This window comes from Enhydra lutris, unplaced genomic scaffold, assembly GCF_002288905.1.
Source record: "Enhydra lutris kenyoni isolate GAN:26980312 unplaced genomic scaffold, ASM228890v2 scaffoldscaffold50, whole genome shotgun sequence".
Taxonomy (NCBI): domain Eukaryota; kingdom Metazoa; phylum Chordata; class Mammalia; order Carnivora; family Mustelidae; genus Enhydra; species Enhydra lutris.
Window position 1 is genome coordinate 11,266,204 of NW_019154134.1, and position 27,665 is coordinate 11,293,868.

At 39.4% G+C, this 27,665-nt stretch overlaps 1 protein-coding gene across 2 annotated transcripts in view; it reads right to left on the minus strand.

Annotated features, from left to right (window-relative positions):
• LOC111156939 (DEP domain containing 1B) overlaps positions 1-27,665 on the minus strand; it is an 84,850-nt gene that overhangs the window by 46,345 nt on the left and 10,840 nt on the right. For both annotated transcript variants that reach the window (XM_022518101.1, XM_022518100.1), the window contains exon 3: positions 2,197-2,332. In XM_022518101.1, coding sequence (XP_022373809.1) covers positions 2,197-2,332 — 136 coding nt within the window. The remainder of the gene's footprint in view (positions 1-2,196; positions 2,333-27,665) is intronic.

The following is a 27,665-nucleotide window of genomic DNA, read 5'->3' on the forward strand; positions in this document are numbered from 1 at the left end:
GGTGGTGGGTATTAGAGAAGGCACGGATTGCATGGAGCACTGGGTGTGGTACAAAAACAATGAATACTGTTATGTTGAAAATAAATTTTTAGGGCACTTGGGTGGCTCAGTGGGTTAAGCTGCTGCCTTTAGCTCAGGTCATGATCTCAGGGTCCTGGGATCGAGTCCCACATTGGGCTCTCTGCTCAGCAAGGAGCCTGTTCCTCCTCTCTCTCTCTCTCTCTGCCTGCCTCTCTGCCTACTTGTGATCTCTCTCTGTCAAATAAATAAATCTTTTTATTTATTAATAAATAAATATTTAAAATAAATAAAATCTTTTTATTTAAAGATAAAAGATAAAGATAAAATAAATCAAATCTTTTTATTTATTAATAAATAAAAAATAAAAAAACAATAAAATCTTTTAAAAAAATAAATAAATAAATTTTTAAAAAATGATTAAAAAAACTGTATCTGTGGAGCTAACACAATGCATGGTACACAGCAGACACTTAATATTTGTTAATGAATAAATTAATGACTTCCAAATATGATCTCACCTTTACATTCCTGGATTGTATCACCATCTGCCTATAAGACAACTCCATTTAATACAGGCCATATTTATCACCAAACCAAATTCATTACCATCATTGCCATCCTGCAAACCTGCAAGCCTTTATGGAGTCCCTATTTCTGTCACTGGTGCCACTCTTTTCCTTGAATTATCTTTGAAAAAGCCTAAAATTCTTTTTTTTTTTAAGCTTTTATTTATTTGAGAGAAAGAGAGAGAGAGAGAGAGAGAGAAAGCACGAGCTAGGCAGGGAAGGGCAGAGGGAGAGGGAGAAGCAGACCCTCCACTAAGCAGGGAGCCCAACGCAGGGTTTGATCCCAGGGCCCTGAGATCATGACCTGAGCTGAAGGCAGACACTTAACCAACTGAGCCACCAGGTGTCCCAAAGCCTAAGCTGCTGCTTCTTTTTTTTTGTTTGTTTTTTTAAGATTTTATTTATTTATTTGACAGACAGAGATCACAAGTAGGCAGAGAGACAGGCAGAGAGAGAGAGAGGCAGAAGCAGGGTCCACGCCAAGCAGAGAGCCCAATGCGGGGCTCAATCCCAGGACCCTGGTATCATGACCTGAGCTGAAGGCAGAGGCTTTAACCCACTGAGCCACCCAGGTGCCCCAAGCCCAAGCTTCTTAACTATTATTTTCTTCAAACTGAGAATACAATCTCTTTAGGAAAAAAAAAAATTGCTTTTTCTTTTAATTAAATTGCCTAAAAATGTTTACATCACATCTTTGCAAAGAAAAGTATGAATTGGACATCTATCAAACTAAATTAATTTAAAATATTCATGTGGGTACAATTCTTAAAAACTGCCATATGAAAGTTTCTCTCTGTATTTTATTTTCTAGCATTGTCTCAATCATGGTAGTCTGCTACTGGTACTATTTTAAGGAAAAAGTACCCCCCCAAAATTACTTTATTCTACAATAAGCTTAGGTTTCCCCAAACTAGCAGAATCTATCTTTGTTCATTATTAGGGGTCATTCTAAAATACTTCACACCCTAACATTCCCACTCTCAACTAGTAATAGTTAGAATAAAATTCAGGAAGATACAAAGAGGGAGAAGAGTGGGGCGCCTGGATGGCTCAGTGGGTTAAGCCTCTGCCTTCGGCTCGGGTCATGGTCTCAGGGTCCTGGGATCGAGCCCCACATCGGGCTCTCTGCTCAGCGGAGAGCCTGCTTCCCTTCCTCTCTCTCTCTGCCTGCCTCTCTGCCTACTTGTGATCTCTGTCTGTCAAATAACTAAATAAAAATCTTAAAAAAAAATAAAATAAAAAAAAATAAAAAGAGGGAGAAGAGTAACTTCTAGAACACAGGAGAAAAGGAGATCGTAAGGGAGTTGCCACAGAAACCTGCTTGTCTGAACCTACAAAAAATACCTACCATGTATTCAGTCAAAATGTTATCAGGAAAGAGAAAAAGTCTAACAGATAATCTTTCCTTCTTACTATTCTCTCAGCTATTGAAATGTAAGATACTGTTTTAAAGCATGTTGGGACCATTGTTCACAGAAAGAAGTAGACTAAGGTTCACAGACCATTTCCCACATCTGGAGGCTGCTAGCCCTGCCCTCAGCCACCACCACCACCATCACCACCCTGTTCCACCCCCACCTCCCTGCCCAGCTTTTAGTAACACACTTACCATCACAACTGGCCTCACTGGGATGTTCTCTTGTGAAGTGCTTGGTGGGGGGTCATTCCACTCTGGAAATTTAATAACATCCTTTTGGCATGTAGGCTTCTTTGGATATGGTTTCAGGGGTGAGGAAGGAGGAAATCTAAAAACCAAGAAAGAAATCTCTATTATTGTAGTCTATGGGAGATACCTATATTTTAACAATAGTTCCCATTTCTTGTCTCCTTGGGAATTTATATAATAATTCCAAACCTCAGATAATAAATGAGGTCATGCTCAATCAAATTATCACATGTGGCTCACTGTACCCAACATATGAGTTTTTCTAATGTCCATTCATTATCCCTATCAGATAAACATTTATGAAGAAAAACAGGAACCAAACATGTGACACGTTATGAAATAAAGAAATAGAAATATATTCTCTTATCAAACGATTTTCATGATTAAAGATGTTCTTAACAGCTGCTAGGGCAAGCCATTTCTTTCACCCAGCTCAAAATACTTAACCGTCTCACAATTCTCCAAAATTTATAAATGTTATATATGCAAAGAGAAATTATGGACAGACTAATCCTCAGTGACACTTGCTGAGAAAGAGTATATTGGCACAAAAATCTTTTAGCCTATTATTCATTTTTACATCTATTTCAAATACAATCTTCTTATCCTTGAATACAGAACACTTCACAATGAGATGGAAGCCTTGATCTTGAAGGAGGTGAGAAGGTGCCCAATGTCCTTCTTCTGCCTTTTGTACCCTTCTGTGTCCTACCTCTCCAAGACATTGGCACCACCACTCCTTGGACTAACACAGAAGCCTAAATACAATCTAATCTTTAAACTATTCTAGACTATACCTGGTAAAGAACAACAGAAGGTAGTTAAATAAACATTTTCCTCAGAGGATCTTTTTCTGTTAGAAAAAGATAGATTGCACTGCCTTGAAAAAGTAACACAAGAACTCTCCTTCTTAATGTTAACATGGAAGCCAATAGGTAGTTTACTTTTTTATTTATTTAAGCCAAAATAAAGGTATAAAATATTATCCATGATACCCAGAGAAAAAATAATCCAAATAAATGATAATATCTTATTTTTAAATACATACAGAAATAAAGAATTTTTTAAATGTCTACAGTTTACCAAAAAAGTCTGTATTGAGGTGAATCAGGAGAATCACATATAATAAGGACTATGGAGGAACATTTCAAAAATAGTCACAATAGACCTGAAAAAGGATGGCTAATGAAAAAACGTCCAGTTTCATCTTCTCTAAAAGAATATCCAGTAATTCCACTTTATTTGAAAAGTCAGTGAGAAAAAAATGAAATCATTAAGTCGAGTTAAAGACAAATAAAATGAAAGACAGATGAAAAATTTTTTTTAAGATTTTATTTATTTATTTGACAGAGAGAGATCACAAGTAGGCAGAGAGGCAGGCAGAGAGAGAGAGAGAGGGAAGCAGGCTCCCTGCTGAGCAGAGAACCCGATGCGGGACTCGATCCCAGGACCCTGAGATCCGAAGGCAGCGGCTTAACCCACTGAGCCATGCTGGCGCCCGACAGATGAAATTTTTTAATCAGGTTGCCAAGGCAGGTATTTCCAAACAATTCCAAAATACAAATTAAATAAATCACTAAAGCCAGTCAAAGTTACTCTACCTCTTAAGCAAAAGCTGGCTTACAGAAGTCCAATCCTATCTCTGAGAAGCTAATAATTACAATGGAAGTCCTACTGTCAACCAAAGTACAGCACGCATGCACACACTCGGGTACACACACACACACTCTCACATTCACATACGCATATAATGCGTCCAGGGAAATCACAGGTCACCCATTTGTCAGTTCTTTAAAAATTCAACACCATCCCTAACCCAGTCCACCACTGATACCACAGTTAACCCTCCCAACCCCTTCAACTAAAATGTGAAAATCTGACCTGAATTCCAGCCCTAATTCTCTCATGAATAGTCTGCAACAGTGTCTCTAAGTCAAAGTTGGTTCATTTGTCAAATAAAGGGATTACATTGGATGACCTATAAACAGTCTCCTGGGTTCAAAATGTGTTTCTGTATCCCCAACATCCAGAAACAAGTAATACTTTCCCAAAACCAAAACAGAAGTTCTTATGTGGAGAACTGTGACTGAAGAGATACCAGGGGGCCACGTTCTTCCATCGCCCTGGGAAAAGGAGGTCTCTGTCATAACATGTGCAGTTATCGCTGGCCAGGGTGGGAGCTTTACAGCCACCCAGCCAAAGATGAAACGTAGAAGAGCTCCCCCTAATGGACTACTTTTACTATGTGCACTAAAAGTTTTCCCTGTCATTTTAACACTTTCATCATGTGATCTCAGGCTTCAAAGCCTGTCAGAGCTGATCGCATCCAAACATCACATTTTTTACTTAGGAAAATGAGGTCCCAAAAGAGGAAAGCAACTTACTAAAAGCCTCACAACTAACTGGCCAAGAGAACAAACCATCTTGCACAAAAGATATGCCAGCCCTTTAATAAGGACATTATAAAAATTTATTGAAAGAAATTAATGAAGCAAATCGATAGAGAGATACATCATGTTGGTAAATAATAAGATTGAATATCCATATTCAATGGTAAAATGTCAACATCACTATTCCTCATGAAGATATATACTTACAAAGAAATTCTAATCAAAATATAAAATTTTCTATGAAATATAATAAACTGATTATAAAATTTACATGGAAATGCAAGAGGCCAAAAACAATCGAGACATTCTTTTTTTTTTTTTTTCAATCGAGACATTCTTAAAGAAGAAAAACGAAATGAGAAACTTGCCCTACCAGCCATCAAATCTCAGTCAAATAATACAGCAGGGCAGCACTGATGGCACTGACCGCAGATGCTCAGCCTCAGCATTACTGACAATTGGGGCTGGGTAATTCTTGTTATGGGGAGCTGTCCTGTGCAGTGCCTCCCTGTTGGCAGCCTCCCTGGCATCCAACCACTGGATGCTAACAGCACATCCTCTCAAGGGTGACCACCAAAAATATTCCCAGATATTGTCCCCTGCAAAATGGCTCCCAGGTGAAAATGATGGACCTAGACAGACAATCTAAAACAAACACACCCATTTCTTCAGAACCCTGATTTATGATAGAAAAGACATTACAGATCAATGAGAAGGTGTGGATTGTTCAATAAGGAGTTCTGGTCCAACTGGTTATCCCTTGGGGAAACATGAAATTGCATCCCTGCTACAGAGCACACTTCCCCTCCACATACTCTTCTGGAAGGGATCTTGCCACTACCCTTCAATAGCTAGAGTGTGTTTCTCTATTCTTGTGGGTCTGGGTGAGCCCTTTCCAACTGCTTTGGTAACTGGAAGATGGAAGATAGGAGTGAGACTGTGTTAGTTCTAAGTACTAGCCCTTAACCAGCCTGTAACACCCTCTCTGCCTCTGAGAACTCCCACTCTTCCTGCCAAGCTCCCTCTTAGAAAAGAGCCACCATGTACAGAAGGCCACACCCCCACGAGCAGCATGCTAAGATGCCTAAGCCACAAAAAGAGGCTGTGGAAGATGATACACTGCATGGAAGGAAACTGAGGTCAAGGAGCACCTCAGCTGCAGACTTGGGCGTGCAGAAGTCATCCTGGAGGTGGAAGTTCCAGGCTCAGCAGCCCCCGACAATATCCAATTATAGAGTTATATACTCAAATTCCTGACCCACAAAAGTATGTGAAAATAACAAGGACTGTTTGAAGCCACTATGCTTGCGCCTAGTTTTGTTACACAACCACAGAGAGGCTGAACAGAAATTTGGGGCATTTCTATCAGGACAGGCAGTGAAGCCAGAGAGCTCAGAGAGACTTGTTAGGCAAAGGCTGGCAGCTCTGTGAGGAAGTTGTGGTTGAAGGCTGTAGGAAAGACCTCTGTTGCATAGTGGTACCAATTTCAGTCAAAACTGTCTGATAGTTGAGACATGAAAAACACAAAAGATGGATCTGGAAAAGGGGTTTTCCAGTATGAATGCTTAAAGTGCCAACTGGTTCCTTTTAGCCTCGGTAACAAGGTACGGATAGATAGAGATAAAGGAAAAGAGGACCACTTGAGTTTTTAACCAAAATTTAGAGGAAATACAAAGGAGCCATGACTTGATCAAAAAACAAAGCTATTTCTCATTCCCAAATCTCAACCCTAACAAAAGGTTCTCAAAGTAAAAATAGCCTTAAGACCAATATCAAATTCAAGATGTCTCTAGTAAAATACGGTCTGAGGGCAGTCACATAAAAGACTTTTATTGAGGCCTCTGGGTGGCTCATTTGGTTAAACAGCCAATTTTTGACTTTAGCTCAGGTCATGATCTCAGGGTTGTGAGATCAAGCCCTACATGAGGCTCTGTACTCAGAAGGGAGCCTGCATGAGGATTCTCTCTTCCTCCACCTCTGCTCCTTCTACCACTCATGTGTCTGCTCGCTCTCTCTCCCTCTCTCTCTGTCTGTCTAAAATAAATATATCTTTAAAAAAAAAAGACTTTTACTATAACTTCAAAAAAATTGAAGGCAGTACTTTATAGACCATCTTGGATAAACTAAGAGTTTAAGACTCTTTAAGGTGATGGGCCACAGCAGACTTTTAAGCACCGCCGGCAAAAAAAGAACCTGTTTCAAAGACATATGTGTGACTTTTGCCTAATGGAATAAGCCACAGTAAAATTCATAGAAAACCCACAGAATTTTTAAGACAGTAATACTAGGAGAATCACCATCCACTTGGACTAAAAAGCAAACAGTTCAAATGCAAAAAACAGTCAAGAATCTCAAGCTAACCAGGAAGTAATATGAAAAAGCTATTCCCCTGCAAAACATGGGCCATCTCTAATGGAAAAGGAAAAATGACTTAACATGTAGAGTCAAGACTCCAGCGGGAGGAGCCAGGACTCATGCAGAATCACTCACAGGAAGTAGAATTATGCCCTAATCAAGGAATGGCAGACACATGTTCAACTGTATTTTAGAAGTGCTATGGGCCGGTGATTGGTTTATGAGACGCCATAATGGGATATATTTGGGGAGTCATGATGCAGGGGATGAATATAGTTTGCAAATGAATGTCCTTGTAGCCAGAATGCATTCTGCAAGGATGGCCATGAAAGTATTGCCCAACCTTCCCCAATGTGACTCTCTACCCCAATGTGACTTTGATGAGGTCAAAAATTCAACAAGATGAGGTTATTTCTCTAACTCCATCCTTAAATGTGAGCAATCCCTGTGACTGCTCTGATAAATATGGCAGAAGTCACATATTACCAACTCTAGGCATAGTTCTTCGCTACCTAGCAATTTTCTCTTCTTGCCTATAGGAAATACTTCCTTTTGGGATGCTCATTCTTGGGACATGACCAAGGTTGATTGAAAGCCAGCCACCATGTAAGGATAGTGACCACCCTAAGACCATCATGTTGCAAAAAGCATAACCCATGTGAAGATGCGCTAGAGGACCAAACCCCATATAAAAAGAGAGAGCGACCAAGAAGCACAAAGGCAACAACCACATCTCTGAGCAGAGAAAGAAATCATCTTGAAAGTGAATTTCATAGTCCAACTAGTGCCTTATGGGTAATGGGCAAACTGCCAGATGAGCTCTTTCTAAATTCTTGACACAAAAACCCCGAGCAGAATAAAATGCTTTAAGCCATTTATGTTTGATGTAGGTTGATTTTCAAAAACAGAAAACCAGAACAATCTCAAAATTCACAGTATGAATAAAAATCACAGGTTTAGACTATGATATAAGAAAATATCTCTCCAGGGGCGCCTGGGTGGCTCAGTGGGTTAAGCCTCTGCCTTCGGCTCAGGTCATGATCTCAGGGTCTTGGGATGGAGCCCGTGTCAGGCTCTCTGCTCAACATGGAGCCTGCTTCACCCTCTCCCTCTGCCAGCCTCTCTGCCTATTTGTAATCTCTCTGTCAAATAAACAAATAAAATCTTAAAAAAGAAAATATCTCTCTGACTTTCAGTAATGAAGAAACTCCAGCTAAGCAAGATACAAAAACCACAAAGTATAAAAAAGGATTTGACACATTCATTTTACATTAAAATAAAAAAACTTTTCTGCTTGTCAAGACATCATAAATAAAATAAAAAAAAAAAAACAGGAGATCTTTGCATCCAAATAACTGACAAAAAGGATTAATATCCAGAATATATATACATTTTTTATTTTTTTAAAGATTTTATTTATTTATTTATTTGACAGAGATCACAAGTAGGCAGAGAGGCAAGCAGAGAGAGAGGAAGGGAAGCAGGCTCCCTGATGAGCAGAGAGCCCAACGAGGGGTTCGATCCCAGGACCCCGGGAACATGACCTGAGTGGAAGGCAGAGGCTTCAACCCACTGAGCCACCCAGGCACCCCCAGAATATATACATTTTTTTAACTCCTAAAAATTTATAAGGAAAAAAAAAATCTTGAAGAAGACCAAAGACATGAACCAGGCATCTCCAGATACGGAATCGAAATGATGAATAAACATACAAAAGACACTTGATCCATGAGTAATCAAATAACATCACAAGCATTTCACACTTACCGGATTGGCAAAAAATTAAGTCAGTCAACATTAAACGTTTTCTACTACTGAGATAAAACTTAGTGTAGCCACTATGGAAAACAGTTTAGTTGTAGTAGTAGTAAAGTTGAACGTGCAATATCCTCTGAACTAATTCTACTCTATGTAACTCTGGGTGGCCTAAAGAAACTCTTACACGTGTACGTACAAAAGGAGACATGCCCATAAATGCTCATGGCTGCATTGTTTATAAAAGCAAAGAAATGAGGGGGGGAAAAAAAAAAAAAAGGACGCCTGCGTGGCTCAGTTTATTAAGCCGATGCCTTCAGCTCAGGTCATGATCCCAGGGTCCTGAGATCGAGTCCCACATTGGACTCCTTGCTCAGCGGGGAGACTGCTTCTCTCTCTGCCTCTGCCTGCCGCTCTGCCTGCTTGTGTGCTCTCTCTCTCTGACAAATAAATACATAAATAAATAAATAAATAAAATCTTAAAAAAAAAAGCAAAGAAACGAGAGCAACACAAATCTCCAGTGGAAGGGGAACAGATAAATGGGACTGTGGTATATTGATAGAATATAAAGTAGCTGAGAAAATTCCATAACTATATATACATCAACATGGATGAACCTCAAACATCATGAGAAATAAAAGAACAAGTCAGAGAAGAACACATATTCTATGATATCTGCTACATAAAGATCAAACAGAGAAAAATATTCAAAAGCCAAAAAAACACACTGCTAAAGGATACAAGTGTAAGTGTTAAAACAGTAAAGAGAAGCAAGGAAATGATAAACGCAGAACGCAGGATACTGATGACCTCTTGGAGAAGATGATGCAAATTGGCAGTAAACAGGTATTCACTTTGTTATTCTTATAACATATTCTTATAACGTATAACATATATTTATTCTTATAAATTATTCAGATAAACTTTATACATTCTTGTACAAGATATATTTTTAAATACAAATGAGAACTTTAAAAAAGAGCAGAGCTCCCTCTAGTGGACGATATTTGTATTTGCTTTTAGTATTCTAAATTAAATTCCAACATTATGATCATGGATTCCGAATCTACTTGCACACTGAACAAAATGAGTCCAGAAACGGAATCAGCCACAGCTAATCATCCAACCCAACAATCCAGATCTCCTACTGTCACCTCTTGCCAAATTTGGGTTGGAAAAAAGCAATTAAAAATAAACCATTCCTGGGTCCCTGGCAGGCTCAGTTGATGGAGCATGCGACTCTTGATCTCAGGGTTGCAAATCTGAGCCCTATGCTGGGTGTAGAGATTACTAAAAATAAAATCTTTAAAAAAATAAACCATTTCAAAATTACTAGCCTCTGATGAATTTACTTGTAACAAAAGAGAATTTATTACCTAATCAATTAATAAAAAATACTGTAGGGAATCTAAATTGCAAGGAAAACAGTTTATAAATCTTAATAAATTTGAGTCATAAATGACATAACGCAAAGACAAAGTTCTTCCCACAATATATGCCAAAATTATTTCTTTAGCATCAACAGAAATGGGCAGCGTCTACAGGTTTTGCCAGCCTGCCTCCTTGCCTCAGTAAACCTAAACCTCCGTAGAAGAAAAGCCAGGCTGAGAGTACTTGTTATAGGAGCTGACCTCTCTGAGACTGGTGCCCACGAAACCCCTGGGTCAGGGCAAACCCGCAGCAACTGGCTGGGTTCCACCGGGCTCTGTACCTACCAGACCTATTGTTCAAGACCAGCGGTGGTATCATGTAAATGCTGAAAAACTGTAAATGATTACATTTCACCATACTGCTTGCAGATACATCAGGAACATAAAGTGTCTGAGGGAAAGAGAATAAAAGATGAAGCTGGAAAAAGAGTTGTCAACTGAAGGAAGACTTGACCTCTCTGAGCTCAGAAATCATTGCTTACTCCACATGAATAAAGATTCCATTAGCCAAGGAAGAGCTGAGATGGCGGAGTAGCAGGGGGACTGAGCAGGCCTCAACCCTCGAACACAGCTGATCAACAACAAATCACTGTGAACAACTAGGAAATTTATCTGAGGATTAAGAAACAATCAGTACAACTTAAGAGAATGTAGCAGATGCGGGGTTCAGAAAGATGCACTGGGGGGGAGAAAAAAGTCACAGCGCCAGGGAGGGGAGGGAGCCAAGTCAGGGTTCACACAGGAGGCCGTGGTGCAGGGATCCCCTGGGTCGCACGAGGAAATATTGCTCCTTCCTGGAGGCCTTTTGGAAGAGGGTATCCTGCTTCTCCAAGCAAAGAAGGCCAATGAGGAGGCACTGAGTGCTCTTCACCAGCAGCGGGGGGCAGAAAACCCGATCACAGCTTCTCGCTGTGCTCACCAGACCGCAGCCACTACAGTGCTTTTCTAGGACAGGTCTGTGCCTGGCGCAACGTGAGAGGCTCTCCTCCAGGGGAGGTCCTTTAAGATGTGGCATTTTGAATTCCAAGCCCCAGCCAAAGATAAAAACACAGGGAAGGGACTCCTGGGTGTCTCAGTCGGTTAAGATCTACCTTCAGCTCAGGTCATGATCCCGGGGTCTTCGGATCAAGTCCTGCATCGGGCTCCTTGCTCAGCAGGGAGCCTGCTTCTCCATCTGCCTGCTGTTCTCCCTGCTTGTGCTCACACTCTCATTCTCTCTCTGACAAATAAATAAAATCTTTAAAACACACACACACACACACACACACACACACACACACACACACACGGAAAACTGTGACGCTGGCCACAGAGAGGTTGAGGGCAGGGATCTGACAGAAGTCTGGGACACAGGAAGGGAGACTGTTTGCTTTTCTGGGGCGGCCTCCTGAACAGTGGCTGTCACGAGTTCCCCTCCCTCCCTCCCCAGGGAGGTGAGCACAGGGTGACACCCCCACTCCCCACCCCCTGCACCGTGGGACTTTAGAGAAAACACAGCGGCTTCCAGTGGAGGCTAGAGTCGCTCACACCAAACCTTGTCCCTCTGCGCCCAGCAGGGGCATCTTTACTAGGGCAAGTCTGACAGTAAGCCAGGTTGCTGGGCCTCTGCTTCAGAAGCCCAACACAGCTCCGCCCCGCTCCCTCCGCGGCGCCCCTGCATACACCAAGTCTACTGATGATAAAGGGCTCCAAAGCGTCAGCTTTAGTTCTGGAAGAAATAGAACCAGGATTTCTTCCTTTCCTTTTTTCGTGTATTTTGTATTTTGAATTTTTGGTGGTTTGGGGTTTGTTTGTTTGTTTTTTCTTTTTTTCTTTGGAATCAGGCATATAGTGTTCTGTTCATTTGTTGTTTCCTTTTTTCATTTTTTGGATCAGGGTTTTTTTTATTTTTTTTTCCTTCATAATCAGGTTTATATATTTGTTTCCTTTTTTGTTACTTTTCCTTTTTTCTCAGATCAGGTTTTTTGTTTTTTGTTTTTTTAATCAAACTATCTTAATAAACAAATCAAAGCACACCTAGTTAAAGGTCCAAATACTCCCCATGGCAAGCAAGCAAGCAAGAAGTCTGCAAAGGATTGACCTCTGGGAAAGAGCAGACAAAACATAATGGCAGAGTGCACACAACATGCACTAGAAACGCTTCCTGAATCACCAGGCCCTGGACAGTCTATGACCCCTTCTTACTACAGTATTACTTCCAGAAGCAGGAAACATAGCTTTCATAATATGCAAAAGACAGAAACCCAGACATAATGACAAGATAGAGGATGTCTCCCCAAAAGAAAGTTCAAGAAGAAATTACAGCCTGGGATTTGATCAAAACAGATAGAAGCAATATATCTGAACAAGACTTTAGAACAACAGTCTTAAGAATACTACCATGGCTTGAAAGAAGCATAGAAGACACCAGAGAAACTCTGGCTACAGAGAAAAAAGACCTAAAACCTTTTCAGGCCAAAATAAAAAATCCTGTAACTGAGATGCAAAACTGACTGGATGTAATCACAGTGAGGATGGAAGAAGCAGAGGAATGAATAGGTGATACAGAAGATAAAATTATGGGAAAAAAGCTGAAGAGGGAAAGAAAACTATTAGATCACAAATATACTTAAAGAACTCAGCAATTGTACAAAGCACAATAATATCCATATAATAGAAGTCCCAGAAAAAAAAAAGAGCAGGAAAAAGGAGTGGAAGATTTATTGAACCAATTATAGCTGAGAACTTCCCTAATATGGGGAAGGAAACAAGCATTCAAATCCAAGAGGCACAGAAAATGCCCCTCAAAAATCAATAAAAACAGATAAACACCAAGACATATCATAATCAAACTTGCAAAATACCAAGATAAAGAGATAATTCTGAAAGCAGCTAGGGACAAATAGTCCTTCACCTACAAGAGTAGACACAGAAGGTTAGCAGCAGACTTGTCCATAGAAACTTGGCAGACCACAAAAGAATAACATATATTCAATGTGCTAAGTGGGAAAAATATGTAACCAAGAATACTATTTCCATCAAGGCTGTCATTCAGAATAGAAGGAAAGATAAAGTTTTAAGACAAGCAAAAACTAAAGGAGTTCATGAACACTAAACCAACCCTGCAAGAAACACTAAAAGGGATTCTGGGGGGAAAGATATACCAGAAGCAGCAAGGACTGGAAAGGAACAAAGATAATCTACAGGAACAGCGACTTTACAGGTAACACAATGGCACTAAATTCATATCTATCAATAATTACTCTGAATGTAAATGGATTCAATCCATTTGTAAATGCTCCAATCAAATAACATAGGGTATCAGAATGGATTAAAAAAAAAAGATGCATCAATATGCTACTTATAAAAGACTCATCTGAGACTCAAAGATACCTCCAGAATGAAAGTGAGGAGGTAGTGAAACATTTATCATAATAATGGACATCAGAAGAAAACTGGGGGCGCCTGGGTGGTTCAGTGGGTTAAGCCTCTGCCTTTGGCTCAGGTCATGATCTCAGGATTCTGGGATTGAGCCCTGCATTGGGCTCTCTGCTCTGCGAGGAGCGTGCTTCCCCCTCTCTGCCTGCCTCCCTGCCTGCTTGTGATCTCTCTCTCTATCAAATAAATAAAATCTTAAAAAAAAAAAAAAGGAAGCTGGAGGAGCACTCCTTATATCAGACAAACTAGATTTTTTTTTAAGATTTTATTTATTTATTTGACAGAAAGAGATTAAAAGTAGGCAGAGAGGCAGGCGGAGAGAGAGGAGGAAGCAGACTCCCTGCCGAGCAGAGAGCCCGATGCGGGGCTCTATCCCAGGACCCTGAGATCATGACCTGAGCCGAAGGCAGAGGCTTTAACCCACTGAGCCACCCAGGCGCCCCATCAGAAAAACTAGATTTTAAACCAAGGAATAACAAGAGACAAAGAAGGGCACTGTATCATAATAAAGGGATCTACTCAAAAAGATGATCTAACAACTGCAAATATTTAGGCCCCCAATTTGGGAGCAGCCAAATATATAAATCAGTTAGTAACAAACTTAAAGGAACTCAATGATAATAATACAATTATAGTAGGGGACTTTAACACCCCACTCACAGCAATGGACAGATCATCTAGGCAGAAGATCAACAAGGAAACAGTGGCTTCGAATGACACACTTGACCAGTTGGACTTAACAGACATACTCAGAGCATTTCATCTTAAAGCAGCAGAATAGTTCACATGGAACATTCTCAGAATCGATCACATATTGGGTCACAAAACAGGCCTCAACCAATACAAAAAGGCTGAGATCACACCAGGCATATTTTTCAACCACAGCACTATAAAACCTGAAGTCAACCACAAGAAAAAATTTGGAAAGATCAAAAATACATAAAGGTTAAAGATCATCCTACTAAAGAATAAATGGGTTAACCAGGAAATTAAAGAAGAAATAAAAATACACAGAAGCAAAGGAAAATGAAAACATGACAGTTGAAATCCTTTGAGACACAGAAAAGGTGGTCATAAGTGGGAAGTGTATAGCAATACAGGCCTTCCTCAAGAAGCAAGAAAAGTCTCAAATACACAACCTAACCTCATACCTTAACGAGTTGAAGAAAGAACAATAAAGCCTAAAACCAGCAGGAAAAGGAAAATAATATTAAGATTAGAACAGAAACAAATGATATAATAAACAGTAGAACAGATCAATGAAACTAAGAGCTGACTCTTTGAAAGAATTAACAAAATTAATAAACCCCTAGTCAGACTTATCAAAAAGAAAACAGAAAGGATCCAAATAAATAAAATCACAAATGAAAGAGGGAGAGATCACAACTAACACTGGAGAAATACAATTATAATTGTACATGATTATATGTTAAATATATATGTATATATGTCTATGTATGTATATATGTATAATATATAATAATAATATAATCATATGTAGGCATATTTGTATATGCCTATAAACTGGGCAATCTGGAAGGGATGGATAAATTCTTAGAAACATATAAACTATCAAAATTGAAACAAGAAGAAATAGAAAAAACTTGAGAAGCTCAGACCCATAATCAGCAAAGAAATCAAATCCATAATCAAAAATCTACCAACAAACAAGCATCCAGAGTTGGCTGGTTTCCCAGGGGAATTCTACCAAACATTTAATGAAAAGGTAATACTTATTCTTCGGAAGCTTTTCCAAAATATTGAAATAGGAGGAAAACTTCCAAACTCATTCCATGAGGCCAGCATTACCCTGATTCCAAAACCCAACAATGACCCCACTAAAAGGAGAATTACAGACCAATATCCCTGATGAACATGGATACAAAAATTCTCAACAAGATACTAGCTAATCAAACCTAACAGTACCTTAAAAGGATTATGCACCACGATCAAGTGGAATTTATAACTGGTCTACAGGGGTGGTTCAATATCCGCAAATCAATCAACATGGTGCACTATACTAATAAAAGAAAGGACAAGAACCATATGATCCTCTCAACAGATGCAGAAAAAAGCTTTTGACAAAATACAACATCCATTCTTGATAAAAAAAAATCTCAAGAGAGTAGGGATAGAAGGAACATACCTCAACATTATAAAGGCCATATACGAAAGACCCACAGCTAATTTATCCTGCTCAAAGGGGAAAAAACTGAAAGGTTTTTCTCTACAGTCAGGAACAAGACAGGAATGTCCACTCTCACCATTGTGTTAACATATTAATGGAAGTCCTAACCTCAGCAATCAGACAACCAAAAGAAATAAAAGCCATCCAAATCAGCAAGGAATAAGTCAAATTTTCACTCTTCATAGCTATGATAAAAAACCCAAAAGACTCCACCAAAAAATTGTTAGAAATGATACATAAATTCAGCAAATTGCAGGATATAAAATCAATGTACAGAAATCTGTTGCATTTCTATACACCAATAATGAAGCAACAGAAAAAGAAATCAAGGAATCGGTATCATTTATAATTGCACCAAAAACCATAGGATATCGGGGTGCCTAGGTGGCTCAGTGGGTTAAGCGGCTGCCTTCAGCTCAGGTCATGATCCCAGAGTACTAGAATCAAGCCCCATGTCGGGCTTTCTACTCGGTGGGAGCCTGCTTCTCCCTCTCCCTGCACGACCCGTGCTTGTACTCTCTCTGTCAAATAAATAAAATCTTAAAAAAAAAAAAAAAGATACCTAGGAATAAACTTAATCAAAGAAGTAAAAGTCTGTATGCTGAAAACTATACGCTTATGAAAGAAATTGAAGAAGACACAAAAAAATGGAATAAATTCCATGCATATGAATTGAAAGAGCAAATACTGTTAAAATGTTTATACTACCCAAAGCACTCACACATTCAATGCAATCCCTATCAAAATAACACCAGCATTTTTCACAGAGCTAGAACAAACTGTTCTAAAATTTGTATGCAACCAGAAAAGACCCCAAATAGCCAAAGGAGTGTTGACAAAGAAAAACAAAGTGGAAGGCATCACAATTCCAGACTTCAAACTGTATTACAAAGCTGCAATCATCAAAACAGTATGGTATTGACAGAAAAAGAGGCATATAGACCAATGGAACAGAACAGAGAATCCAGAAACGAACCCACAACTCTGTGGTCAACTAACCCTCAACAAAGCAAGCAGGAAAGAATATCCAATGAAAAAAATTCATTGGGAAACCTAGACAGCCACATGCAGAAGAATGAAACTGGACCACTTTCTTACACCATACATGAAACTTAACTCAAAATGGATGAAAGACCTAAATGTGAGAGACGAAACCAACAAAATCTTAGAGAACACAGCAACCTCTTTGAACTTGGCCACACCAACTTCTTACTCGACACATCTCCAGAGGCAAGGGAAAAAAAGGAAAATGAAGTATTAGGACCCCATCAAGATAAAAAGTTTCTGCATAGCAAAGGAAACAACCAATAAAATTAAATAGATAATTTTCTAAAGAAAATTTGTCTGGTTAACAGAACAGACACATGAAAAAATGCTCAACATCACTCATAATCAAGGAAATATAACTCAAAACCTCAAAACCACAATGAGATACTGCCTCACACCAGTCAGAATGACTAAAATTAATAACTCAGGAAACAACAGATGTTGGCAAGGATGCAAAGAAAGGGGAAACCTATTACACTGTTGGTAGGAATGCAAACTGGAGCAGCCACTCTGGAAAACAGTATGGAGGTTCCTCAAGAAGTTAAAAATAGAACTACCCAATAACCCAGCAATTGTATGACAACTACTTATCCAAAGAATACAAAAATGCTGATTTGAAGGGGTACACGCACACCAAAATTTATATTTAACTATTAACCATACCCAAATTATGGAAAGAGCCCAAATATCCATTGACAGAATGGATAGAGGTGTAGTGTGTGTGTGTGTGTGTGTGTGTGTGTGTGTGTGTATAATGGAATATTACTCATCCATCAAAAAGAATAAAATCTTGCCATTTGCAACAATGTAAATGGAACTAGAGGGTATTATGCTAAGTGAAATAAGTCAGAGAAAGACAAATAACATATGATTTTACTCATATGTGGAATTTAAGTAACAAAACAGATGAACAGAGGAGAAAGGAAGGAAAAATAAGATAAAAACAGAAAAGGAGGGAAAACGTAAGAGACTCCTAACTATAGAGAACAAACTGAGGGTTGCTGGAGGGAAGGTGGGCAGGGGATGGGCTAAATGGGTGATGGGGCATTAAGGAGGGCACTTGTTGGGATCAGAAGGGGGTGTTATATGTAACTGACAAATCACTAAAGGCTACTCTTGAAACCAATGCTACACTATATGTTAACTAACTCGAATTCAAATAAAACAACAAACAAAAAACAACAACCAAGATTCCATTATGATGAAAGAAATAAGTATTTTTAAGGAGAAGGGAGATGTGATCTGGTCTCAAAGACACTCCTACTCTATTAACAATAACTACTTGGAAAATAAATTCCATTTACAACAGAGGAAAATGTATAAAATATCCAGAGCTTAGATAAAGAAAAGTGCGAATTTACAAAGACAACTACCACCATTTACAGTAGCACCAAAAAAACATGAATGACTTAGATCTAAATCTCACAAAATTTGTGCACCGTCTGTACATCCACAGCTACATAGCACAGCTGGGAAGTTAAAGACCTAAATGAAATGAGAACTGTACCATGTTCATGATTTATCTGGAGGACTCAATTTTGTTAATTTGTCAAATCTCCCCCAAACTGATCTATAGACTGCACACAATTTCACTGAAATTACGACAGAAATTTTTATAGAAATACACGAATTGATTCTAAAATTTATGTGGACAAGCAAAAGTACTAGAATAGCCAAAATAACTTTGAAAAATAACAAAGTTGGAGGACTCACATTAACTGATTTCAAGAGTTATATCTGCAGTAATCAAAACAGTGTTGTGTTGGAGACAAGCTGGACATATAGGACAATAGAACAGTAAATGGATTAAGTCAGAAGACTCTATACGGTGCTGTGTCCTATATCCACAAGAATACAAGGCCCAGGATCAAGGAGTGGAGGTTAAGAACAGCCCTACTTACCATCCCTCCCAGTGAACGATCCCCACAACTCTTGACTCCATAGTTAGAGGTCCTGCACCCAAAAAAGACACACAAGTTCTCTTGCCAGGAGACATAGCAAGGGCACTTTAGGCTCCTTGTGACAGGGAGGAGCACACAAGAAGAGGAATGACTGTCATGGCAGTAGGGCCTCATCCTGACCAGCCGGAGGGTGGGCTGCTCTTACTGCAATAAGGACAGGAAAACCTGTGCTCCCTCTTGATACTTCTTAGTCCCACTGTTAACTGTGCATGGGCATGTACAGAAACATCAGGCTGGCAAGTGTATGGTTATCAAGGGTTCAGACGCTCTCAGTAATGAACTTTGGGATCTCACTACTAGGTAAACCACCCAAAGCTGTCCAAGGTGATAACTGAGAGTAAGGGAATTTACAATGGCAAGTCGAGAAGAAAAAGGATGAGGACCAGCTATACCCATTAGACTGGCTTCAGCAAGAGGAGATGTATTCTTCCCAGTAATTTCCATCTCCTGGGTTTTGTCTCGGGAAGAAAGCCCATAAACATGTGTGGAGAAGCAGATGTGTTCAGCACAAGTGATGGACTATGCCAAGCAGGAGGTTCACAGTTCACATCTCCTTTCAAGGGACCAGCAGCCTCCAGGACAGCCTGCAGCCTCTAGCCACTGTATCTTTCACACTTCACCATGATGCTTACAGCACACTGGTGAGCACAGGGTGGTTACTGGAGCCAAGCCAGTTCTACCAGAAGAGTGGGATTCCTCTAGCAAGCAACCATTGTCCAAGGACTTGCCAATAGCCTCATCAAGATGTTCTCAGAACTGTACCCTATGGTCTTTCCCAGAGGTCAGACCTGCATCAGAGTCTGAAGGCACACCCAACCCCTTGCTCCCTTCTCCTGTATCCATTCCAGGTGCACCCCAAACCCTAACACTAATTTCCTTTCATATCCAGCCCCACACACCCAGGCCTGCCTCACTCCAAATCTTGTAAGTTTGTTACAATCCTTCCATTACTGACTTCATATTACACTTAACTACAGCTCACTCCATGAGGGAAAAGAAAGAGCCACTCTAACTGAGGAACAGGTGGAGTGATTATTGCTTAACTCCAGCCCTGTAAAAAGTGAACACCTCACTTACTAACCTTTGAACTTCTTAATGAATACTAGGCATTGTGCTGGGTATGGGGGACACAGATAAAAGCAAATTCTTTCCCAGCCTTATCTTCCACCACTCCCTGTGCAACCACACCAAACAAGTTTTTACATCCTCCAAGCTTACTTATGATGACTGCTCTTAGATACAATTCCCTCCACCTAGACTTCCTTGCCTGGCCAACACCCACTGATGCATCAAGACCAAACCCAAGTGTCACCTCTGGAGCAAAGTATTCTCTGACTTACACAGCAGAGCTGATTCCTGAGTCCTCCTACAGCACACCATAATCATAACATCTGTGACAATGAATTTGGATTTATCTGTCTTCCTAACTAAACTGGAAGTCTTTGAAGCATGGACCAGGCATCCAAAGAGTTTAGCACTATGCCTGGCAAAATAGGAGGGGCTCTTTGATACCTGAGAAGGGAAAAGGAGACAAAAAGAGGAGGACAGCCAGAAGCAGCATACCTGAGAATCTAATTAGCAGGAATCTTAACAGCACTAAGAAGAAGCCAGAATGTATTAATCAAGTGAAAAGCTGACCGGGCACGGGGTACTTAAAAATGCTAAGACAGACTTTGCTTTCTGACACTCCCAAATAACACCTGTCCGGCTTCTTCCACTCCTAAATTATAAGCTTATCAAATCCAGAGAGTGGTACGCCCCCACCTTTCCACAGCTTTCACAAGGCTACTCTCACAGCCTGCATCTCCAGCCAAGTTCCCACTCTTCTCAGGACTTGTGGCATAGGGTTAATTGAGAAAATCTGTTTGACACCTAGGTGATCTTTATCATTTTGTTTCCAAATCAACAGTATTTAAGAACCATTCTGGTTGGGGCACCTGGATGGCTCAGTCGTTAAGCGTCTGCCTTCGGCTCAGGTCATGATCCCAGGATTCTGGGATCGAGCCCCGCATCAGGCTCCCGGTTTGGTGGGAAGCCTACTTCTCCCTCTCTCACTCCCCCTGCTTGTGTTCCCTCTCTCGCTGTGTCTCTCTGTCAAATAAATAAATACAATATTTAAAAAAAAAAAAAAAAAAAAGAACCATTCTGGTTCAATCTACCTTCTCTGGCCAAAAAAGCTTTCCCTTCTTCTCAGGGGAGCATTCAATGAACAATGTCCCCTGAATTTTCTGGATTCGCAACTGATGATCCTCCATTCCCTATTAAGGATAGTCACGAGGCATCATGAATTCAAAGGAATGAAAGTTGGTTAAGGATTAAAGAAAAAAAAAAACTTATAAAAGAAAACATAGGCAGCAATCTCTTGGATATCAGCCACAGCAACGTATTTATGGATATGTCTCCTCAGGCAAGGGAAACAAAAGCAAAAAATAAACTATTGAGACTACATCAGACTAAAAAGCTTTTGCACAACGAAGGAAACCATCAAGAGAACCATCATCAATACTTTCAGTGAGTGGCCTTTTTCATATATAGCAAATGATACATCTGATAAGGACTTAATATCCAAAATAGATAAAGAACTCCTACAAATCAAAAGGAAAACAAATAATCCAGTTAAAAATGGGCAGAGGACCTGAATAGACATTTTCCCAAAGAAGACATACTGGTGGCCAAAAGACACAGCAAGATGCTCAACATCCCTCATCATCAGGGAAATGCAGATCAAAACTATGATACCACTCCAACAAATCAGAATGGCTAGAATCAAACAGACAAGAAATAACAAGTGTTGGGAAGAATGTAGAGAAAAGGGAACCCTCATGCAGTGTTGCTAGGAATGCAAGCTGATGCAGCCACTGTGGAAATCAGTATGAAGGTATCTTAAATTAAAAATAGAATTACCATGCGACCCAGTAATTCCACTTCAGGATATTCACCTGAAGAAAACAAAAACACTAATTTGAAAAGCCATATGCACCCCTATGTTTATAGCAGCATTATTTATAATAGCCAAGAAACGGAAGCAATGTGAGTCTCCATCAATAGACGAATGAATGTAGAAGATGTGAGGTAGCTAGCTAGCTAGCTAGACAGACAGAATGGAATACTACCAGCCATTAAAAAAAATGCAATCTTGTCATTTGCAAAAACATAGATGGATCTAGAGGATACTAATGCTAAGTAAAATAAATCAGACAAAGAAAGACAAATACCATATGATTTCATGTATATATGGAATCATCTAAAAACAAAACAAATGAACAACAACAAAAATAGACTCATAAATACAAAGAACAAACCAGTGCTTGCTAGAGGGGAGAGGTATGGGTGAAATACATAAAATTAAGAGGCACACAATTCTAGTTATAAAATAAATAAATCATGATGTTAAAAAGTACAGCATGTGAAATTTAATGAATAAAATTGTAATAACTTTGTATGGTGACAGATGGTAACTATACTAACCGTGGTAAGGATTTTGTAATATATATATATAACTGTTGAATCACTGTGCAATTCACCTGAAACTTGGTAACAATACATCATAATATTATGTAACATTATATCACTTCGATTAAAAATAAATTAACAAAATTAAAGTCTATCCACACCCCAATATTTAAGAAATTACACCAAATTTATCCCCATGACTTTCTGACCTAAAACTTCTGCAGCCAGGCCAGTCTCCTCTCTGTTCCCAGCACAGTCCACTTACACATTTCTGATGGAGAGCCTCTGTCTTGGTATCCTTGTTATCTGAAATATCCTCTCCCTTCCCGTCCCCTCACTTTATCCAGATCCTACCACATTCTCAGGACCTAGGTTGAAATCCTCTACCTCCTACTCCATTAGGTCTCAAAACACTCCAGTCTACACCAAGTGGGTCACCAACACATTTCCTGCACCGGTCAGGCAGACAAATAATCATGGTATGGTCTGGAATAATGGAGGGGAAAGGTGGAAGGTGTGGCAACTGCAGTCAATTTGCTCCATCTGAAGACCTTCGTGTTCACAATTTTTTTTTAAGATTTTATTTATTTATTTGAGAGAGAGAGAGAGAATGAGAGAGAGAGCATGAGTGGAGAAAGGTCAGCGGGAGAAGCAGACTCCCTGTCGAGCAGGTAGTCCAATGTGGGACTTGATCCCGGGACTCCAGGATCATGACCTGAGCAGAAGGCAGTTGCTCAACCAACTGAGCCACCCAGGCGCCCCGGGGTTCACCATTTTTTAAGACACTGTGTTAGAGCTATTAATATTAGGAGCCTCTGAGGAAAGGAAAGCTGGAAGAGAGAGGGGGAAAGGGAGATTTTCATTGCATATACTCTTCTATATTTTGTAAATTTTAAAATATAATTTTCACAAAATACCCAAAAGTGAAAAATAAAAATGAGATGGGAAGAAACTTTAGTGACTAAAAACACTATGCCATTCAAACAAAACGGATGCATCAACCAAAGGACTTTCAGTTTAGCACCTTAGTTTATTATTTGTTCCAGTTCGTTTGGGTTACTTAATTAAAAAACACCTTGGTCCTGCTACTTGTCTTTTCATGTATGTATACTCTACCTCTCAAGAGAATCCCAAATTAGGGAAGAAAAGAATTACATTATATTTCTTTTTTATCTCCTTCACTGCCTTAGATCGACAAACACATGCGATAAGTACTCAGTATTCTGAATCATAAATGTTTAGAATTTTAAAAGTCCTTAAAGATCTAGGCCACCCTTTCATTTTATAAATGAAAAACTGATGCCTATGAACACTAAGAAACATACCCAATTATCACAGGACAAGTTCCCAGGATGTGATGAAAAGAATAAAAACAAAAGAAAAACAAAATCTCTCTGACTCTCTCTCTCTCTCTCTCTCTCTCTCTCTCTCTCTCTGAGTTTACTATAAAAATAAGGATGCCCACTAGAGGGAGCCAATAGTCCATGAACTTGAAAGTGAGGGTCCTAAAACTGTTCCTTCAAAAGGTTAATGAAAAACTTTTCCCAGGGCCACAGAATGTGACTTAAGAGCCACATACCCAAACAATGTAAATTCAGACTTCTTTTGCCAGAGGTACAGAGACTTTCAAATCTCCAGCATTTAAAAAAAAAAAAAAATGTTTTTAGCATATAGTAATATTGATTTTTTTTTTTTTTTTGGTACAGAAGTCTATCAGTTTTAACACACATATTCATCTGTATAACCACCACAATCAGGAAACAGAACAGTTCCATTATTACCCAAACCTCCTCCTCTGACTTTATAGTCACCCCAACCTCCCCACCCACCACCCACACCTGCGCACACTGTGGCATTCTATTGTATTGATATAAAAATGTTTATCCGTTCACCCATGGAAGGACATCTAGTTTGTCTTCAGTGGCTGGCAATCCATATTAATACGGCTGCTATCAATATTCATGTACAAGCTTTTTGAGTCAAAACAGATTTTCATTTTTCCAGGGTAAATGCTGAGGGGGAGCACTGAGTCATATGTAAGTATATTCTCAACTCTAAAAGAAAATTATAAACTTGCTACCAAAATGACAACCAATCCAAGCTTCCTGCCTGCAACAGATGAAATTTCCGGTTGCTCTATATCCTCTCTAGCTCTTGATATTGTCAGTATTTTTATTTTAGCCATTCCAATAGACACAAGCCAGCATGTTATCATGGTTTTAATTTGCATTCCCCTACTGCTAATCTTATTAAACATCTTTTCAAGTGAGTATTCTATTCATTTTTTAATTGGGCTGTTTGTATTCTTACTGTTGTTTTGTGAGTTCTTTACATATTCTTGAGAGCAGTCCACTGTCTTATATGTGGTTTGCAAATATTCTCTCCCTATCTGTACCTTTTCTTCTCATCCTCTTAATAATGTCTTTCACATAGCGAAAGCTTTTAATTTTGATGAAGTTCAATTTATCATGTTTTTTCTTTTATGAATCATGCTTTTGGTGTTATGCTAAGAACTCTTTGCCTAACTCTTGAGCATAAAGATTTTTTGCTGTCTTAAAATTTTTACAGTCTTGGGGCACCTGGGTGGCTCAGTGGGTTAAATAAAGCCTCTGCCTTTGGCTCAGGTCGTGATCTCAGAGTCCTGGGATCAAGCCCCACATCAGGCTCTCTGCTCAGCCGGGAGCCTGCTTCCCCCTCTCTCTCTGCCTGCCTCTCTGCCTACTTGTGATCTCTGTCTGTCAAATAAATGAATAAAATCTTTCAAAAAAAATTTTTTTTACAGTCTTACATTTAAATCTACAATTCACTTTGAATCAACTTTTGCATAAAGTATTGCAGTTTACATTTGAGGTTCACTTTTTTGCACATAGAGGATATATATCCAGTTGTTCTAATACCATCTTTTTCACTTAAATCGCTTTTACACCTTTGTCAAAAACCAAATGGCCATATTTGTGTGCGTTTCTGAACTGGCAATTCTGTGCCTCCAGTCTAGGTATCTAGCCCTTCACCAACACCACAGTCTCTATTATTTTGGCTTTACGTAGAAGTCTTAAAACTGGGCAGCATGATTCTTGCTTTTTAAATGAAGAACGTGAAAGTAATGTTATTCAATAGAGCTGACAATATCCACATAACAACTTCTAGTTTCAAATTAAAATCAGTATTCTGGAAATAGGACAGAAAAAAAAAGTAAATATGAGGGAAAGGGAAAGAAAAAGTGAAATGAGGAGAAAAAAGAAAGTAGGAACATGACAGAGATACACATAAAGAGGTAGAAACACAGAAAGAAAAAGAAGGAAATAGGAAAAGGGAACAGGAAGAGGTGGGAAAATAAAAAGAAAATGGTTCTCTACATTTTCTACAGGGTAGAAATATCTACCCTGTCCACCTCCCAGGGTTGCCATGAAGATCAAATGAGATGATGGAAGGGAAACTGCTTTATAAACTGAAACTTCTTATACAAATATACATAACTGCCCCTCCTCATCAGAGGTACAGGACTAGGAAACTGTTAGACACAGACGACAGAGTCTGGCTCAACTATGTAGACCCTTGAGTGAAATCTGTAACATCTTCAGCGGCAGCAAATTCAGAAGTCTTTCCAGACAGTGGCATTAGAAACAGGAACGACAAGGTTTAGTAACTAGCTCTGGGTACCTCTCTGTAACACTCTGACTTAACGGACATTTAGATATTGGGATCTTGCTTTCTTTAACAAGAAAATTCACTATTTCCTTCTTTTTTCTATACTTATTGATTCTTGAGAAAAAAATCATGGTTAACAAATATAAATGTAATCACAGAAGAAACATGACACACATTCTTTTAAAACTAGAAATAGGATTGGACATATTCCAAAATAAAAGCTTAGCTCATAATTTCTGTTATAAAATTCTTCAACAGATACTACAACATATACAACATACATGTGTGTATGCATGCGTGTGCATTTTCTGTCCTTAAAAAATGCTGTAATGGCCTTCGGTATTTCGTGTAGCTTTCTTTAACTTATAGACCCAAGAAACCATCCACCCCCAGCTATATTTATAAGCGCTTAGGCTAATGATGTTTACCTTACTTCCCCTATTTGACAACCACAGCTAATCATTTAATGTATTACCCAGTACTTAAAACATCACTGGAATTCTATAAATATATAAACACATGGTGGCCACACCAAATACTTCTTGTTTATTATTGTGTGTTTACTCATTCAGTCACTAATTTATTTACTAGGTTAAGTCCACCTCGTGCTGTGGAAATGGAGGTAATATAGCATACCATAAGAAGACAGGCTTCAGACACAGACATCTCAGTTCAAATCCTGACGAAGAAGAGCTTTTTTTTAATCCAGCCGAGGGACTCTAGAGAAGTTAATAATTTGGCCTTATTAACTTCCTAATCTTTAAAATTAGGAAAATACCCTGTATCAACAGATGTCATGTTAAATAACGATAATGTGGACATGTCAGCACATCATAGATCCTTGAATACCTTAGTTCCTCATGTGCTAGCAAGAGCGCTCAGCTGGCCATTCCAGCCTCTTTGACACTGCTTAGAAGGGACCCCCATCCATTAGGCTTGATATAAAAGCCCGTTCTGGAATTTCTCCACCTTACTGGCTCTCCATCTATTTTTAAATCTAACCTGCCTCTAGGTCCTAATCTCACTCATCTATTTCCATTATAATGTGGCAGCAGTCCTATTCTACTAGGACAGCAGCTGGAAGGAGAGCAGGTAGGGCAGCCCACCCCAGATCTTGCCTGGAGCCCTACCATGCAGGTGTGAGGATCCTGAGCACCAGTCCCGGAAGCCGCATGCGTCCAACAGCTGCCTCCATGCTCATTAGCTCATTCTCAATCCAAGGCGCATGCTCCTAACAAATGATTTACATATGTACATAGATTTCATCCCAGATTAACCTGAGAAATTGGCAAACATCAGTAGTTAGAATATAAAACTTTCACCCAGGAAACTGGAAAGCTATCAGTTTCCAGGTGGTAAATAATGGAAGAAAATCCTGCTTCCTTTATTCCTGCACAGTATTACAGAAAGTAAAGGGAAAATCATTAATAGACAAATATAATCTGTCTGTGCACTTGAGGTTTTAAAGGGGGCTTCCTAGTGACATGAAGCATGCCCTGACACTGCTGGAATTCCTAGAGCATGCTCCAATTTCCCTCCCCTGAGGATCCTGAAAACCTGCTGGCACACAATGGATGTTACCCCCATTTAAGGTCACAATAGAACAGATTGGAAGTTACTCATCCAGAAATTTTTTTTGGAAGTGTTCTCGCTAAGTTGTGATGGGGTATAAGCAATTAGTTTCCCAAGAGAAATAATCACTTACAAATTCCCAGTGAAGTAAGGCATGCAGAACGAGGGCTAGCATCTCCACTGCCTATGGCTAAC